Source organism: Pseudophryne corroboree, chromosome 2 (assembly GCF_028390025.1).
Source record: "Pseudophryne corroboree isolate aPseCor3 chromosome 2, aPseCor3.hap2, whole genome shotgun sequence".
NCBI lineage: Eukaryota > Metazoa > Chordata > Amphibia > Anura > Myobatrachidae > Pseudophryne > Pseudophryne corroboree.
The window spans coordinates 810,339,712-810,359,231 of NC_086445.1; the positions used below are offsets into that span (position 1 = coordinate 810,339,712).

Sequence of the window (19,520 nt, forward strand, 5' to 3'; positions counted from 1 at the left end):
TTAATACTGGACTGGGTTCCGCACACTGGATTCTAGACAGGACTGGATTCTAGACAGGACTGGACCAAAAAAAATAAAAAAAAAACTACTATTTAGCTTTGTTTCTTTTTTGTTGTATGGCTGGTGGTAATGTTACATTCTTGGTGCTCAGAACGAAAGAGGTGTTGCGTAATGAGTCAAAAGCACCAGAACGTGACGCTGAAATAAAGGCAAGGTGTAGTAATAGTCCCTAGCAGCCTACTTCGGTTGTTTCACCCACGTGGTCAGTTTACGCCTGCGAGACTGTGGTGTCTTGGGCCTACGGCAGCCACGTTTGAAGGGCGGATTAGGTCTGCCCAACTCCGATGCTCCCAGGTCTTAATGTGAGACAAGGCGTAAACCGAGACGGGATGATAACAAGGGGACCTCTAACTAAACCAAACTGAGAGCTAGGGGCTACAAAGAGACCTAAAACTAAATGTATATGTGGCACAGCCGACAGGAAAAACAACAACAAAGGAAATGCTGTCCACACGCCGACACAATACTGTTGTGTACCGGCGGTGACAGCATATGCAGAACCGTCTGCAAAACACCAGTAACTAGTATAACTAAAGAATACAGCGGCCTTGGCCAACGGACACAGCAAAGCCACTACTCACGAAACCGGTACAAATACTGGCAAACGGACAGGAACCCCCAATGTAGCTGACACAGACTCTCAGGACCGGAGGACAGGCAGAGTTCCAACGACTGAGCAGTGGACACCAAGGAACAGGATACGGAATCAGGATCAGCAACAGACAAAGCCACTGGACTTCAGGACAGGAACGCTTCAAGGCAAGACACTGGATCAGACACTGGATCGTACACTGGATCAGAATGCTTCAAGGCTGGAAGCAGCTAGACAGAAACTGCTAGACAGAAGCTATCACCGGCATCTGTGTAATGCTCTGAGACAGAATATAACAGGGAGCCCTAATTAATTATGTCGTGCAGCTGCCCTGTTGCACGACTCCAAACTGACAAGATGCAATTAACAGACAGGTGAGGCCAAACACATGGAAACAGGCTGCAATTACACAGACTCACCACCGGCAGCAAACAAGAGTCTTCTAAACCAGAGCAAAGGGAAATCTTGGCCTGCAAGAGAACTATAACATAAAATACATAAACGGAAAACAGGAATGAACCACTACCTGTGGTTCATAACAAACATTTAATGAGTTCACTTTTCTGACTTATGTTTTATTGCTATCTGCTATCCATATTTGTCCTTAGTATGTTCAGGTGTATCTGAAGCGGTCGCTGGAAATTCATGTGGCAAGATTCCTTTCGGGATTGATCCATACATTAATATATTTAAAAAAAATGTTTTAAATATAGAATCATTAAAATGTAACTTTCCACCAGAGATAGTCATGACCATCTACTAAGGCATTAATATTTTATCGAACACACATGTGTCACATTTGGGTTGGAATCACACATAACGTGTATAATGCACATATCTGTTTTATATTGGTTTCTGTCGTATTAATTAATTATTGAAACACCTTCTTTTATTGCCACACTGTTTACCTTTGAAATATAGGTCCCTATGGATGCCATACAAAAATGTTAGTAGTGTGACACTGATTCCTTATATACACTCACTTTATAGAATAAACACACTAATATCTACTGATATTACCTTTTGTCATCTAGCTTTCATGATCATTAATAGCGATAGTATCACTTGTTTTTTTTAACTGTAGTGCATTTTCACACATTTTTGGCAGGTGTTTATGCTGCCTATTCTACTGATGTAAAATACACGATATTTGCTGTTGAAAATTCTATGAGTGCCTCTGCTGTTTGAATTGGAGTCTACATAGTTTTTCCAGAGGGCACCAGAGTTCATTTATGCTGCAGAGGGAGGAGTGCCGGTCCATATACATAGTGTGTGTGTATATGTATGTATGTATATATATATATATATATATATACACCACGCTGAAATGGTCCGGCACTCCAATGATTGACAAGCAGATGTATACAGAAAGACAACATTTCAATGCCTTTTAATGGAGCAGCATTTTCATCAGGTCATACAAAGAGCAATAAAACATCTTACCTTTTAACAGAAGAATCACCCAGTGTGGCGCCAATCCGGGACTGCACACCCGGTGGCGGCGCATACGTGATGATGTCATGATGCTGTCAAAGGGCGTGTGAGTGGTCATGTGAGATACCTATTACCAAGGCAACATCTAAATATAAACAATACAAACATGAACACGATCATGAAAGGCTGAAAAGCAAATACCAGATACAGTACTATGTAATATACTGTACCATATTACCTATTAGCAACCAATAAATTAATGCCTGAATACTCCTTTAAACCCCTTGGGGCTAATGTCCCCAAACGGAAGATCCAGTGGGATTCACACTGCAATAATTTCAGACCACGGTTACCACCACATAAAGTTGGTGGAACGTGGTCTATCATCCAATATTTAAGCGATGTAAGGCTATGGGCAGCTAGCGCAAATTGTCTAGCGACAGGCTGCTCACTTTTTCCTGACGCTAAAGCAGCTTTAATGGATGATCGGTGGGCTGCCGTCCGTTCCTTAAAGGGCCGTTCGGTCTTGCCCACATAGGACAAGCTGCAAGGGCATATTAACTGATACACAGTGAATTTAGTATTGCAAGTTAATCTATGTCTTATATATAGGGGCTTACCAGTATGTGGATGGTAAAAAGTATCTCCAGAGATCAAAAATTTGCAAGTAACGCAAGTGCATCGAACACATCCTACCCTACCCCTGTAAATACTGGGTTCAGGTTCAGCAATATCAGATCTAACCAAGATATCGCGTAAATTACGACCCCTTTTAAAACTAGACATTAACTGCATATTGGATAACTTCAAATCAGGGTCAGTTTTAACAATCGGCCACAAACTCTTGGAAATCTTATTAATTACTGGGCTAGCCTGTGTAAATTTAGTGACTCATGGCAAAATGGACATATCATTTTTAATTTTAGGTTGTAACAAAGTAGTTCTGTCCAACTTCAGAACCTTATCTTTGATTTGTTGAAGTTCATACAAATCATATCCACGTACTAAAAAGTTCTGTAGCATGATGTCAATCTGCATTTCTGCTTGCCCCAAATCTGACGTAATGCGTCTGGCCTGAACAAATTGGGAATAGGGAAGTCCCTTAATTAATGAGCTAGGATGGCAACTGCTCGATAATAACAGATTATTTTTGTCTGTAGGTTTAGAATACACGTTAGTAGAAATTAAGCCGTCATGTACAGAAATTGCAACATCTAAAAAATGGTTCTCATTCTAACTTATTGTAAACATAAATTTTACGGGATTCTCACTGGAATTATGTTGATCAATATGGTTCACCAAGTCAATGCTATCACCCTTCCAAAAAATTAACAAATCTTCTATGTAACGACAGAAAAAAATTATACGGTTAGCTATAGATGGATCTGCAAAAAATACTGACTGTTCAACATTAAACATAAATATGTTCGCATATGAGGGGGCTACCGCTGCCCCCATAGCACAGCTAATTAACTGTAAATAAAAAGTGTTGTTGTAAATAATTTTTTTTTTGTCAAAATAAGCTGTAGAAGTTCAACCACAAATGACACATCTTGACCCCTGTAAGACGGTTGACCATTCAAAAATCGTCTAACAGCAGCCAGACCTGCATCGTGAGGTGTAATGGTATATAAACTTGTCACGTTTATGGAAAACATGTATATATCACTGTCCAATCTTGGCAAAGCTAATAGTTTAATAAATAAAGATGTAGTGTCCAGGAGATATCTTGGGTGGTCCCGAATATAGGGCTGAAAATACTATCAAGATATACTGACGCAGGTTGAAAAAGGCCACCCCGGGCTGTGATGATGGGTCTACCCCGGGGGATCAATCAAAGATTTGTGAATCTTCGGAATAGTGTAAAAAAGTATATATATATAATTATCCCAGCAATATGAAAGTTGCATCAGTGTCCTATGCAATTCCAGACATGCCAGCTAGCTTGTATACATGGGCCCTGATCGCCTACCCCTAAATCCGCCAGTGGGGTGCAGAGAGACCTTGCACCGGCCCTGTGTGTTATGTATTTAAAGCACTTCTGCCCTGTAAGGAAAAGTTTTACTTTGTTATGGATTCTGTTAGTTTAGGTTACCGATAGTTCTGCATTTCTCTGTCTTACCTCAGCCTGTGATGTTTCAATTTAGGTTTTAAGGGATCTATCTATTAAGAACCCCACAAAAATAGGTTTTCTATTGCAGCAATGCAAATATTCTTCAATGCAATTTTGTTAAAGAAATATGTGTCCCTGTGGAAGAGATGAGTGAAACTCGGCTTAAGCTGAGTAGACATATCGATCAGCTGAGCAGTGTGCTTGCAGCTTAATCCCCTATGACCCCTGTACACACTGAGCTAGAAAAAGTTCAGCATGTATATTCTGCTATGTGATTGTTAGAATGTTAGTTTAAACATGAAACTTCTCATGCAGTAAAATATTCATTATTGGTACTTTGCGCATGCCCAGGACTCATTCTGCTCATGTGCAGATGAACGGTTCTGCGAAGTAGGTAGCAGGACAGCAGCAGGCTGCCAGTGATTGACAGTCTGCCGCTGTCCAGGGCGGCGATGACCTCTGTTTGTGAAAACAGAGGTGTGTCCCCGCCATTTAGGGGGAGGGAAGAGGCCAAGAATCTCCATCATAGGACAGAGATTTCCTCGCCTCTGCGTTGGGTGGCTTGTGGGGCACCATGGGTGCCGCCAGCTGACTGATGGTGGGTGAGAGGTACGATGCTGCATCCTAGGATGCAGGTTGGATCACTACTGCAGCAGGAGGCATCTGCTTGTAACAGATGACTCCAGGTGCATTACAATACAGCGCTATCACTGCTGCTCCAGTGATAGCAACTCATAGGCAAACGCAGGGGCGGGGTTTCTGGTTGCCCAGCAACCCCCTCCTCTTGGCAAGTGGCTCAAATTATGACAACAATAGCAATGGTATATAACACGATTACTACAGCTGCCGCCACATCATGCAGTTTAAAAGACATAGCAGAGCTGCTGCACATGCCCAGTGGTATCAGATTCTTCTACCAAGTTTGCTGTGTGTGTGTTTCTGAGTCCTCAGTCAGTGCGCTGGACCAGAGAGTAGCTGCCAGGAAGAAGAGACAGGAGCCTTACCATGAGGTGGGGGAAATGTGTGCTTAGAAAGTGCAGTACTGGTGTGAGGGTGCTGCGGGTAGGGGAGGGGGTCCGGAGCCACCGTGGGTGGTGGAGGGAGGGGTGTGGGGGTGCCGCAGATGGGGCCTGGAGGTACGGCGAGTGGGGGAGGGGCGGGTAATGCTTCTCCTCCTGGAAGCAGCTATGCTGCTGTCCTCCCTTTGGCAGTGGCTCTCCCGGAGACTCGCACAGCAGCCAAGCAGCCAGTCACTATTGCATTCCGGCGCTAAGGCCTGCTGGGAGCTGTAGTTTATTGAGTGCATCTACTTCCCTGTAATGCGGGCATTGGGACACGGCGCTAACAATAGTGACTGGCTGGCAGAACTAACTGACTCACTGAATCAGTGACACTGCACACCCACTGCACTGCACCTCACTGTCACCTTTTACATTGATTCAGCGTCCAGACATTAACCTCCACAATATCACACACTCTATCTGTTACATTAGCCATCTCGGGGCTTCCAGGCTGGCCGGCCAGGTGCTGTGTTGCGGAGTCAGGGCCTCTGGGGATCTGGGCGCGGCTGTGGCGGGGCGGCACTTCTGTGACATCACGCACAGAGGAGGCTTTGGGGCTCAGAGAGTAAGCAGCGCAGGGAAGGCTGCGGCGCTTTCATACACATCTATGCCGGTGGTCGCAGCAGCTTTTGTTCCACCTGAGCTGAGGCTAGGGAGTGGGGATTGTTGATGCCGGAGGGGGCAGGCGGACTGGCAGCAGGACATAAGATGCTGCAATAAAAGGATTTTTCCCCCTATCTACAGTGCAGAGACTTGCTGCAGATGCAGTGGCATACGCTCCAGCTGTACCTTTTTGACAGGTACAGTACCTTTTTTTTATGGTCTGTATGGATTTTTGGCTCTTCAAACTTCCATTGAAAGTATAGGAAAAGGGACGTGGCCACGCCCCCTTTTCGAATTTGTAGCGATTTTTATGTGTAAATTGTTGGAGGGTATGTTGCTGCAGATACAGTGAGCCTATTTTGGGGTGTGGAGCTGGAGCTGCAGCTCCATCAGCCCCATTGTTAATCCTGCTCTGGGAACACACAGCAGCCAAAGGTCAGAGCCTCCCATTGGATGTAACTTGTGTGGGAGGGTGTTTCTCGCTGCATCAGAACAAAATTAAGGATAACTCTGAGTGAACTTAATGCAGGTGGCTGCTGTTGAACTTCTAAGATGCTGCCTTCACTTTCACCTGAGGCTGGAAAGTGGGTATTGGTGTGTGGGTTGGAGGAGGGGTGGATAGGTGGATGTTTTGCCTAGGGTGCCAAGAAACCTTGCATGGGCCCTGGGTGTGGCCCACTAGCCAGCTCTTGTCTGGATGTTACCTTCTGTATCTGAGAGATGAGTCCATCTTAACTGCTATCTACTGGTGTTTGCTTATCACAGTGGTTTCCAAACTTTTTTGAATCACGCCGCCCTAGAATATCAGAATTTTTTTCACGGCACCCCTAGGCCAAAAATTTCTTATTGAGAAATTTAGAAAGAAATATTACATTAAGTAGATGGCGTTTATATGTCATCCTTAGGGTCAGTTGTGTGGTGAGGGACAAGATTTCCTTCTGTTTGGTCACATATTTTATGACTGGCAGCCACCAGCACTGGTTTTGCCTATTATAATGACCATGAATAATTTGTATTGGTCCTGGACCATCAACCCAGGGCACCCCTGCAAGTGTCCCAAGCCACGGCACACAGTTTGGGAACCTCTGGCTTAATAGTGTAGGGACTTGCAGAGATTGTGGATCCCTTTGACGTTGGGCTGCAAACTTAAATGTTTTGACCAAAAATATGAACAAAATCCCCAAGCCTTTATTTCCTTGCAGTAGTGTCAGTAAGTGCTGACAACAATTGGCATTCATTATAGCACAATATGTTTCATGTCACTTAGAGCCCTCATTCAACCTTACTGAACGTGTGCAGAGACATAATGCATGAATGGTTCTGTACATTCATTCTGTACTTCAGTCTCCACTGTAAGTGCAAAACATGTACATCAATAAATACTACTGAGAAAAGGGATGTTACTGTATACATAGATATATCAGTTCTGTTTCTATCTAGGGCTTTTTTCTATGAAAAAAGTTGCCAGTGTGTGGGAGGGCCAGGGTAATATATGGGGAGTGGCCTAATCATGGAGGTAGGCCCCCCTCTCTCAGTGCCCCTGGTCAGTAGTACACACCTATATTTACTACATTTATCATTAGAAAATGTTCAAATGTATAACTAATGGTAACGCTATAGACTGCACAGTCAGGGAATGTGCTTTCCAACAGATCCATACAAAACAGAATTTAATTGGAATATACAAAAGCGGAAATATAGGTCCCAGTATTTTCAAACAGACTCCTGAAAAAGTGAAACAAGTAGTTGGAAGCTGATAGGAACTCCACATTACAAATTATCCCAGACTGCTAATGTATAATGTGAGTGAGTTATCTGGAACTACATGGGCAGTTCTTCCAGTCTAGTTTACTATGAAGCAATCATATAATCCAGTCAAAACACGTTCACCATAAGTCTGCAGCGCGTTGGGATTTTAAGTGTTATATCTCCTTCAACCTGCTGTTTTCACAAAACTAGTAAGCCAATAAAGCAACCCAGAAACCCAGAAATAAATAAAGTCTTAATTGTTAAGTTTGCTGTGATCACAAAAAGAAGCAAAACAATTCCGCATTTTCTTGCAGGTGACCTGTAGTGCTAGTTATCAGTGGTGAAATGCATCAAGTGAATCCGAGGTAAAACCTACTAAATTAAAAGCTTGGCTGTTAGCTCCTCTGACATTTTTGCACCCCTTCGGAGAGCTGTCAGACAAGGTTGCACAACCCAAGATCATTTTGTTTGTTTAGATCTCCCAATGAGATTGGATCCAAGTTGTGCATCTGAATTAATTGGTTTATGTGCACCTATATAGGAACTGATTTCCATCCTGTCCTAGCTCTGGTCTGTAACCTACAGAATATGCAGTCGGTCTTAATGGCTTTTCATCTGCAGTGACAAAATTGTAGGCACAACATAAGAAAGAAGTAGAGCAGCACCCTCAACTGTCCTATAAGAGCAGGGTGAATAATCAAAAAATAGATGTCTCTTCTTTCACCTTCAGACGTCCCTGGAATATTTGTTAAAGGGGATCAAGGAGAGAAGAAAAAGATAGTTTAGGAAACAACAGAGAAAGTGTTCCTGGAGATTAAAAAGAGTCCAATAATGTGAAATGTGTGGAAAAGAAACAATAGGACACTAGAGAAAAGGAAACAGTTTAGAGTTACATTTGTACTGTGTCCTACAATGGCTGAAAGCTGCCTAAACCATGTATAACTCTCTGATTGGTTTCTGCTGCTGCCAGGAATTGTCCCCCTGGGTTAGTAGTGTGGATGTTTCCCAGTGTTTGCAAATTCTAACCCAGCACATACTGTACAGCAGCCCATGTCCTTGCAACTGAACGAAGGTGAAAAGTGTGACAGCTGATCTCTTGGCAGGACACAGACTCACAGCAGTGAGTGAAAAGTTTTTTTGGGGGGATCTATGTACAGTATGTGCATATAATATATTAATTAGATATAAAAAAAAAATTGGGATACATGCTATATGATACCCATATTGGTCCTAAAACAAAATAGTATTTTGAAAAGTTTTCAAAAGTTCTACCTTTAATCATTTATCTTATCAACATTTTTATTTTTATTTCTAATGCATTTAAATAAATATGTCCACCTTAAAATTCTATCTTATAACAATATTTAAAGTCTTTTTTTTTTCTTTAGCTAAACTATGACACATTTCACTTGGCTCGAAATGCTGAACATCTGGAAACCAAATGTTCCATTCGATAAAAAAGAGCAAGATCAGACAACAGATCCCATAGTCTGCAGCAGGAGTAGAGACAGCATGATGTTGCTAGGGCTTGCTGTACTGCTGCAGTTGGTGGCTGCAACATGGGCACAACATGATTACTATTACTCACATCAAGACTATGGAAATGGTGATCAGTGGTCTAATCTTTTTAGGCAAGGATTCAATTTCCAATGCCCCCATGGACAGGTGGTAGTCGCAATAAGAAGCACATTTAGCAAAAAAGAAGGATCAGATAGACGATGGAACTATGGATGTATGCAAACACCTTATGAACTTGGGGAACCTACAGAATGTTGGTGGGAGGAAATTAACAGAGCTGGAATGGAATGGTAAGAGATTATCTTGTAGCAGTTCTTCATTGGTTTGTGCTTTCAAATGCTGGAAACACACAATGTCGTTAGAACTAATTCACTAACATTTCATTTAGGGAAATCATGGCAAATAATAAGACAATTGGGAGGTATATTTATTACTAAGGGTTCTATGTACTAAGCTTTGGATGGAGATAAAGTGCAAGGAGATAAAGGGGTAAATGTATGAAGCAGTGATAAGAGCGGAGAAGTGAGCCAGTGTAGAAGTTGCCCATGGCAACCAATCAGCATTGAAATAACATTTATAATTTGCATAATATAAAATTATACAGAGAAGCTGATTGGTTGCCATGGGCAACTTCTCCACTAGCTCACTTCTCCACTCTTATCACTGCTTCATACATTTACCCAACAGTACCAGCCAATCAGCTCCTAACTGCCATGTCACAGGCTGGGTTTGAAAAATGACAGTTAGGAGCTGACTGACTGGTCCTTTATCTGCATCCACTTTATCTTCATCCAAGGCTTAGTAAATAGACCCCTAAGTGACATATTTAAAAAGCCACCACTTGCAGCAGTTCTATTGGGTTGGGGTGACCGGTGTTTGGGATCCCGGCGATCACCATACCGCCGCCGGGATCCTGAGATTTAGAATGCCATCGAAGGCGAGTGTAACGAAGTCCGTTGCGGGCTCGCTGCGCTTGCCTTATGCGAGCTCAGTGGCTCGCTATACTCGCCACTGGTTCTATTCCCACTCTATGGGTGTCGTGGACACCCACGAGTGTGTATAGTCCCTGTTAGTCGGCATGCCGACTGTTGGGCAGGCAATCGGTCGGGATCCCAGCCTCGGTATGGTGACCGCACATAATTACATCCCATTCTATCCATGGGTTTCAAAAGGGCAATAATATTAAATACAAAACCAGGAGTGTTTTGTATTTAATAATATTGCCCTTTTTAAATCCCGCAGACAGAACCGCAAACAAGCAATTCCACGGGTTAGTACATATACCCCTTTCTATTTGCATTAGATGTTAGTGAAAATAAAGAGCGTTAGTAGCTTATCCTTTTTTTTTTTAGTAAATACCACCATAAATAGGGGTGCTTTTTTTGTCTACCATTTGAAAATGATTATTTGGTAATGCAGAGGAGCTTTCTAATGATGATCTGACATTCTAGCACTAGGGCTGGCATTGTTTAATCTGCTGATGCTTCCAGCACATACTGTACAGTATATCAACTTGACCTCAAAAACTGCCTAGTGACATTGATGGGATTGGTATCTCCTGCTGTCAGGAGGAAGTTATAATGAATAATTCTTATTAACTGAATCTAAAGGAGCTCGTATTATGTTAGCCCTAAAAGACGGCGATATACAGAATCCCAAAGTAATGTACTAACCAGTTGGGTCTGATTAATTCCAATTTAATCCATAACGTATGCTTTGTCCCCTGTGCATTAAACAATGGAGCTACTTTCACAAAGATAAACAATGTTCTTATAAAACAGACAATCCCAAGATACTAGACTAGCGATAAACTTGAGAGTTTGTTTTTTTCTTTTGTCTCCAAGTATGTACAGCAGGCAACATAGCATTATCCCTTCTTCATCCCATTTTGTTATGACAACGGTTTCTATTGCTCTATCTCTAATAGTGTTTGCAGAAATAACGGCCACGTTGTGACAAGTATTAATTACTTTATGGGCAAAGACTACTGAAAATAATTTATGTTAGTATATGACAAGCTTTACTTTTTGTTGTTGCATTTTTTCCTTTCCCTCATTTCCAATCTTCCACTTCAGTAATAACTGGCCATTAAGCAGAACTTTGCTATTTTATGAACATTTGTATCCGGTTGTCTTATGATTGTGAAAACTTTTATGTACAGGAAACTACGCATTAATGCTTGTTTTATATTTTACAGAAGTTTGTATTTATTTCTGTATTTTCGTAGATTAAATTGCCCTCCCCCAACATGCACACACACCAACGTCAGGTTAATCTTCTCTGGGAAGTCCCTGCTGATTGTTTATAGAAAGATAGTGATCTGTGTTATGCCAGTTTAATGTTCTGATACTCTGTGTATTGTGTGTATCAGCCTTGCCAGGAGAAGTAGAGAAGCACTGCAGCATGAGACCTGCAGTGACTCATGGGAAGAAGTGCATTGTCAGGCATATAAAACATGCAGGAGTGAATGTAATAGCTGCGAGCCTTTGGTGAGTTAGCTGCTATATTTAAACCATCAATTTTTATATGTTACAGCTGTCTGCAACCACGGGCGCTATTACATTTACCCCACACTCTTTCCCTGCTACAATCAGTCTCTGAATTGACTTTCGCAATGTCTAATCATACAGTGATCTGTTAACTACAATCAGACTGGAATACATTCAGACTTTATTAGCCTATACGCAAGGCTTCCATGGATTGGGGGTTATCTTTTAAAATGAATGATACACATGTGTGAGAACCATTTAACATTTGTATTCCAGTAACTTATTCCCATTTCTAATAAATACTTTGTGGAAATTTAATATAAATGCTAGCAATATAACCCAGGTTATTAATGTCAGTAAGGAAATGCAAACTGAGATAACGTGAGTGCGGTTTGGTAATTATATGGGAAAAGACAGAGAAGGATTCGGTCAGATGTATTAAGCCTGGAGAAGTGATAAAGCAGTGATAAGTGTAAGGTGATAATAACGCACCAGCCAAACAGCTCCTAAATATCAATTTTCATATTGGAGCTGATTGGCTGGTGCGTTATCACCTTGCACTTATCACTGGTTTATCACTTCTCCAGGCTTAATACATCTGCCCCAATATACAGCGGCAAACTTACAGGTGGGAATTCAGAGTTGCACTCAAGCCCATTCTGGATGGATCTCATGATTTGTAGCAGCTGCGCAGGAGTCAGAGCATGCATATGCAACTGGGCAGCAACGGGCAACTGTACGTATATCAGCGACATCTAAACTTGTGGCTTAGTGTGTGTAACTGGGCGGCAACCGGGCATTGGCATGTAGGATAAATGTGTTGTGGGCGTGTCAACTGAAGTGAGGGCTATTAGGCATTTGTGCGGAGGTAGAAATGTGGATGATATAATTATTGTACAGAAAGAGAAACAGTATGAACAAAACAAGGAAAAGTTACTTACAGTTCAAAACATTGCAGGACATAGGGGGTCATTCCGAGTTGATTACTATCTGAATTTGTTCGCAGCGCAGCGATCAGGCTAAAAAATGGCAGTTCTGCGCATGCGTATGCGGCACAATGCGCACGCGCGACGTACGGGCACAACGAATGATGTAGTTTTGCACAGGGTCTAGCGATGCATTTCAGTCACACTGCTGGCCACAGAGTGATTGACATGAAGTGGGCGTTTCTGGGTGGCAACTGACCGTTTTCAGGGAGTGTGTGGAAAAATGCAGGCGTGCCAGGGAAAACGCAGGCGTGGCTGGGCGAACGCTGGGCGGGTTTGTGACGTCAAATCCGGAACTGAATAGTCTGAAGTGATGCAAGCGCTGAGTAGGTTTTGAGCTACTCTGAAACTACACAAATCTTTTTGCAGGCGCTCTGTGATACAACCGTTCGCACTTCTGCTAAGCTAAAATACACTCCCAGTGGGCGGCGGCATAGCGTTTGCACGGCTGCTAAAACTAGCTAGCGAGCGGTCAACTCGGAATGACCCCCATAAACAGAAGGTTTCTGATCCTTTCAGCATTAGCAGTCATAACACAGATAAGCAGTGCCGGCTGAACCCAAACGTTTGGTGCCACTGTAGGCAGTGGCGGCAATGTGATGGTATAAGTGAGCGCAGGGCCAGATTAAGCCTTCAGGGAGCTTGGGGCCCTTAAAATACTGGCCTCTCCCCCTCTTATCATCACCGCCCCCTAGCTTTGCCTGCTATTTATGTGCCATCCCTGCACCTACATTAGGCAGCAGCGCAGGCCTTACTTGCAATTAGGGGGGTGAGGCCATGCCCTCCCTCACAGAAAAAAAGATCGAAAAAATACTATGCTGAGCTGAGGGTGTGCTTGATCTTGGACAGATATGAGGGCAGGGGGAGAGGATGTGTATTGGAAGAGAGCCAGGAGGCATGGGCACAGAGTGTAGAGTGGAAGGATGGAAGGAGAGAGATGGGGAGAGGATGGATTAGCAAATGAGCGAGCGAAGGGTGCAGGGGTACTAGGTTGGAGTGGGACCGAATAACGGAGAGAATTTTGAGTGCCAGTGGAGAGTAGCAGGCTTAGGAGATAAACAATAGCAGCAAATGAAAGGTAAACCATAGGATGAAGCGGGTGAGAACCAATGCAGCACAGTGAGAGTAAATCCTACACAAATAATAGCTACCCGACTGCACAAATATTGGCTACCCAACAGTACATTGTAAATGAGTCAGCGAGTCCAGACAAAGTAAGACAAGTTAGTAGTGGTAAAAGTAACCACACTGGAGGTTCTGGTTAAAACAATGTCCATATGTATAATGCAATGGGGGTCCAAAGAGTAGAAGGAGGTAGAATAAGGTACAAAGAAAGTGGAAAAAGCTAAAGAGCAGAAGAAGGGGGGCAAAACACTGGGGAAATGTAGGTAGGTAAAGAAAGGGTGGGAAGGATAGGGAACATCAGAAGAGGAAAAAATTTATCACAACAGTGGGGGCTGCAGAGGCATTGTCAAACCATGAGCTGAGGAGGGAGGAGTCCACCAATACTAGGTTGGAGAAGACGAGGAGCAAAAAGAGGGAGGATGTCAGCTACACCGCGGCAGCTGTAGAGAAGGGGAGTAGCAGTCAGATCATCTGCCACAAGAGCACCCTGACAAAATGCACAAAGAGAGAGCGGCAGCAGGGTGCAGCATATACCTCCATGGAAAGTATCAAAGAGCCCAGCGCTGAACATGAAGACAGGCCCAGCTGTGTGTAGATCGACTCATCAGCTAAGTCCATGGAACCCCAGGAGATGGGACAGGAAGGTGCCAAAAAGTTCAGCAGTGGACACACCACCCAGCGGTAGAGCCATGAAACCTCCTGGTCAAAGCAGGGGAAATCAACACAGCCTTAGCAGTCAAGCAATCCTTAAGCTTGATAGATGTAGTGATTTCCTGAGCAGGAGGGCAATAGCGGCAATCACAGTAGGGGTTGGGCAGTCCGAAGAGGATCAAGACAGTAGCAGGTATGACTGAGGAGAGCACTCTCATGCAGCGCGAGACAACACCTAATACTGTCACTCTGATTCCAGACTCAGAAGCTGCTCTAGCTGGGGAGCCCCCTTAGAGAAGGGGGCTCTGGGATACTTGCTTCCTTTGCCCCCCTTAATCCAGCTCTGGGCGAGGGAAGGAAATCACATTAGGGAAGAGGGCCCTGCTCGTAAAAGCATACAGTTAAATTCTGATATCAAACAGATCTCTGGCAGGGTAGTGCTTGTGCAAATGCATGTGGATAGCATACCTCCCAACCATCCTGATTTTGGCAGGACGGTCTCACTTATCGGACACTGTCCCACCCACAGGCTGCATTGTTCCATAGAGGAGAAGGTTGTAAGGCCCCTGCTCACCTGCTGCTCTGCTTAGCTGAGCAAATGGTGAATATATGCTGTGCAGATATGCTTGGCATCTATTCAGTGAAGAGAGGGACTGGGGTAATATCCAGCAGCTCCCGGAGCACTGGGCATGCTCCCAGTGTATTGAAAACAGGATGAATGACTCACGGTTATATAATTTCCCATTAAGTCACTCCCCCTGCCTCAAGGCCATACCCCCTTTTCAGATGCACACATCTATGGCATGTGCAGAAGTCTCAATTACCATTTGAGAAGCATTGAGAGGTATGGGATAGTGAGGTGAACTACTTCAACAATAAGCCCCCTGTGAAGTGAAATATGTTAGAGGAAGGATTCTTGTCATGATATAAGCCAAAAGAATACATGAGCTGACCGGTGATATACCCAGAAAGGGAGTATGGGTCTTTTCGCAGTACGGTGTGGTATGCTGATTGTGGCTGCAGGTGACCTTCCTCCTCTAGACAACACACAGGTGGACAACACACAGGTGGAATTGCAACAACAGAAGGCAGCTCTCAATGTGCACTGTTTGACCATTGATTTTAAATCATCCAGACTGTGGTAATCCATTTATAGCTGTAAGTGGTCTCCCTCCCTTCTATAGCATATAGACCAGGCATTCCCAACCTCGGTACTCAAGGCACCCCAATAGTGCAGATTTTAGTGATATCCAGGCTTCAGCACAGATGGTTAAATCAAAATAACTGAGGTACTAATTAAGTCACCTGTGCTCAAGCATGGATATCACTAAAACCTGGACTGTTAGTGTGCCTTGAGGACTGAGGTTGGAAATGTCTGATATAGAGGTTGAACTATACTGCATGAGGCAGTTATCGTTATATACCCAATTTGACTGTAGCTGCAGGCGGTCTACCTCCCTTAAGGGCCCTACATACTAATAGACTTTAATAAACGATATGAACGTTCTTGTTCATTAATGAACGAGAAAGCGTTCATATCATTTAGTGTGTAGGAACCAACGATGAATGATGTGAGGCCCCGCCCCAGTCGCTTGTGCATGCAGGCCAATATGGACGAGATTGTCCATATTAGCATGCACTGCTATGGAGCCGGGTGACGTGAAGAAACTTCACTCCCCCAGTCACTGCCCCCACCGCCAGGTCGCCAAATGTGTAGGGGCCATTACACATACTACGTAGGTGGAGCTATACCGCAGGAGGCAACTTTCAGTGTGTGCTATGTGGCTAAAGATTATAGCCATTCAAAAATTCTGCAGTGCGGACCATACATGTATGTATATCTGCAGAGGACAAAGAATCCTTATTGTGAACCTATACGATAAGAAAGTACATGTTATTCAATTCACCTGTGGAACAAGAAAGATTTCATGTTGGATATACTTATTTGAGAAGCAAAAAAACATATGCTGGATTTCTGGTGAAAATACTCCATGCCAGGCTTTATTCACAGACGTTTCTTTGTGTCCACAAATCAATGATATATAGTAAAATTGTGAATTCACCTTTCTTGGGCTTTAACATTTCATTTAATGCACCAAGTCAGTGACTCTGATATATATTACCCATCTGCCACAAATGTATACAATCTTCACAGATATATATATATAGAGATAGATATCTTTTTATTATTATTATTATTATTATTATTATTATCATCATCATCATCATCATCATCAATCAATCAATTGCCTACTATATGGTAAAGAATACATTATTTATTCACATTAATCACAGTACAGGTTGAGTATCCCATATCCAAATATTCCGAAATACAGAATATTCCGAAATACGGAATTTTTTGAGTGAGACTGAGATAGTGAAACCTTTGTTTTCTGATGGCTCAATGTACTCAAACCTTGTTTAATACACAAAATAATTACAAATATTGTATTAAATGACCTTCAGGCTGTGTGTATAAGGTGTATATGAAACATAAATGAATTGTGTGAATGTACACACACTTTGTTTAATGCACAAAGTTGTTAAAAATATTGGCTAAAATGACCTTCAGGCTGTGTGTATAAGGTGTATATGAACCATATGCTTGGACTTGGGTCCCATCACCATGATATCCCATTATGGTATGCAATTATTCCAAAATACGGAATAATCCGATATCCAAAATACCTCTGGTCCCAAGCATTTTGGATAAGGGATACTCAACCTGTATAACTGACAGGGAGCATGAATTAGGGTAATCTGCAGCAGATCATTACCATTTGATAAACAACTGTTTTGCATAAATAATCCTGGTATATACCAAGCACTAAAATGACATTTGCTCCTTTTACACAGAAGCTCTCCTGTCATATCCATTTCCATTTCGACTTTGGGATATGACAGGTTTCAGCTTGAAAATGCCGTGATAATCACTACTTCTGTGGAAAGTATAATTAGCCCTACATTTACTGAGTCATTGTGTATGCTAATTTACCATCTTATCTTGTTTCACACAGAGTAATTCTGTATACAGTATATTTAATATATAGTTGTATTTCATTAAATGTAATAATGGCCACTTAGATAAATTGGATTTCATATGGTGATTCCATAACAAAGAGAGCTTGTTCTCCTAGGCCAGCACTAGGGATTTGTCTGTTTCTTTGTTTTTATAGCACAAAAAAAATAAAAAAAAAGTTACATAACTATTCCTAAATAAAATCCCAAAATAAGATATTAATGATACTGCACTTATGAATAAAAAACAAAACAAAAACAAAACAGTCTGTCTTTGCTTAAATAATATACACTTACATGTAAAGTAAATTGAATTCATTTGTTGATAATCTAAATAACATTTTTCCATCAATAATTTTTATGGTAAGGGTGCAAAAAGAAAAAAGAGAGAGAGAGAGTGTGTGTGTGTGTGTGTGTGTGTGTGTGTGTGTGTGTGTGTGTGTGTGTGTGTGTGTGTGTGTGTGTGTGTGTGTTGTGGGAGGGGGGGGGGGAACAAGGGTGGTCATTCCGAGTTGTTCGTTCGCTAGCAATTTTTAGCAGTCGTGCTAAGCCGCCGCCCTCTGGGAGTGTATTTTAGCTTAACAGAAGTGCGAACGAAAGGATCGCAGAGCGACTACAAAAAAAAATTGTGCAGTTTCAGAGTAGCTCCAGACCTACTCCTAGCTTGCGATGACTTCAGACTGTTCAGTTCCGGATTTGACATTTTTCCTGGCACTCCTGCGTTTTTTCGAACACTCCCTGAAAACGGTCAGTTGACACCCAGAAACGCCCCTATCCTGTCAATCACTTTGCGGCTGCCATTGCGACTGAAAGTCTTTGCTAAACCTTGTGTAAAAATACTTTGCCCGTTGTGAAAGTACATTGCGCGTGCGCACTGCGCCGCATACGCATGCGCAGAAGTGCTTTTTTTTGCATCATCGCTGCGCAGCGAACATTTTTAGCTAGCGAACAACTCGGAATGACCCCCAAGGACTCATTCGAAGTAATCACATAGCGTATAATAAAATATACAGAAACGTAATGGTCAACTGTAATATATAGAGCAGTTTACACAATGGTATAATAAACAGTAATAGGGGTAAAGATTAGTTATCAACATCTCGACTACCAATAGCAAATTATTTGTCTATTTCAAGCAAAGAATTAGCTCCTTCTTGGGTACTGGAGTATTCATGCCAGCTATACCACTTAACTAGAGGAGATGTAGCATTAAACGTGCAGGGTAAACCTTGAGTCTTCATCACAAAGGCCTGGTGGGTCTTACGGATAATTTTAAGAAGTAATGGGGGGAGGGGATTTTTTCAGTTTTGGGCTATTGCGGCCCTAGTGGCTATGAGGCTATGACCCAACATATAGCAATCGGTACGGGTGAAGTCCTTTGGGAAAATGTGAAAAAGAGCCAATAAAGGAGACTCTTGGAAAGTGACTTTATGTACTTGAGAAGCGAAAGTAAACACATTGCTCCAGTGCTGACGAATCTTAGAGCATGTCCAAAATACATGGAAAATATCTCCAATCTCTGAACAATTTCTCCAACAGTACTTTGAGTGGCTAGGCCAGATTTTCTGTAGTTTGGCTGGTGTAAAATAGAATCTATGAAGGAATTTTAAATGCATTTCTTTGTGGTTATTGCATTTGGACATAGCATGTGTAGTAAAGTAAATTGACTCCCATTGTTGCAACGTAAACGTGCAACCCAAATCTGTTTCCCAATGCAATTGAGCCAGGCTTTTGTCTTGTAACAGATCGTCATGAATTATAGCATACCAAAATCTAATGCAACCTCTACCATTACTGGATGACAGTTTCAATAATATATTAGGAGGAGGGAGCAGTAGAGGTCCTGAGGAATTTATCGAACTAGAAATCCAATGTATGATACGGTGATATGTAAGTATCTCAGTATAGGGCAAATTAAATTGGCTTTGTAGTGTGGGAAAGGGGGTAATGGTGAATCCATCAACTAGATTGGCAAAGGTAGTAATACCACAGATCAGCCATTTAGAGACATTTAATAAATAAATAAATAAATAATGTATTAATAGTAATAGTGATAGGTTTCTAAAAAAAAAAAAAAAGATAACCAACAAGTTCTGGGTTTCAAATGCAATAGATCTGGCA

At 42.3% G+C, this 19,520-nt stretch overlaps 1 protein-coding gene across 1 annotated transcript in view; it reads left to right on the forward strand.

Moving 5' to 3' along the window:
* Positions 1-9,016: 9,016 nt before the first annotated feature.
* DPT (dermatopontin) overlaps positions 9,017-19,520 on the forward strand; it is an 86,738-nt gene continuing 76,234 nt past the window's right edge. The window contains exon 1 of the mRNA XM_063955660.1: positions 9,017-9,420. Coding sequence (XP_063811730.1) covers positions 9,032-9,420 — 389 coding nt within the window. The 5' untranslated portion in view covers positions 9,017-9,031. The remainder of the gene's footprint in view (positions 9,421-19,520) is intronic.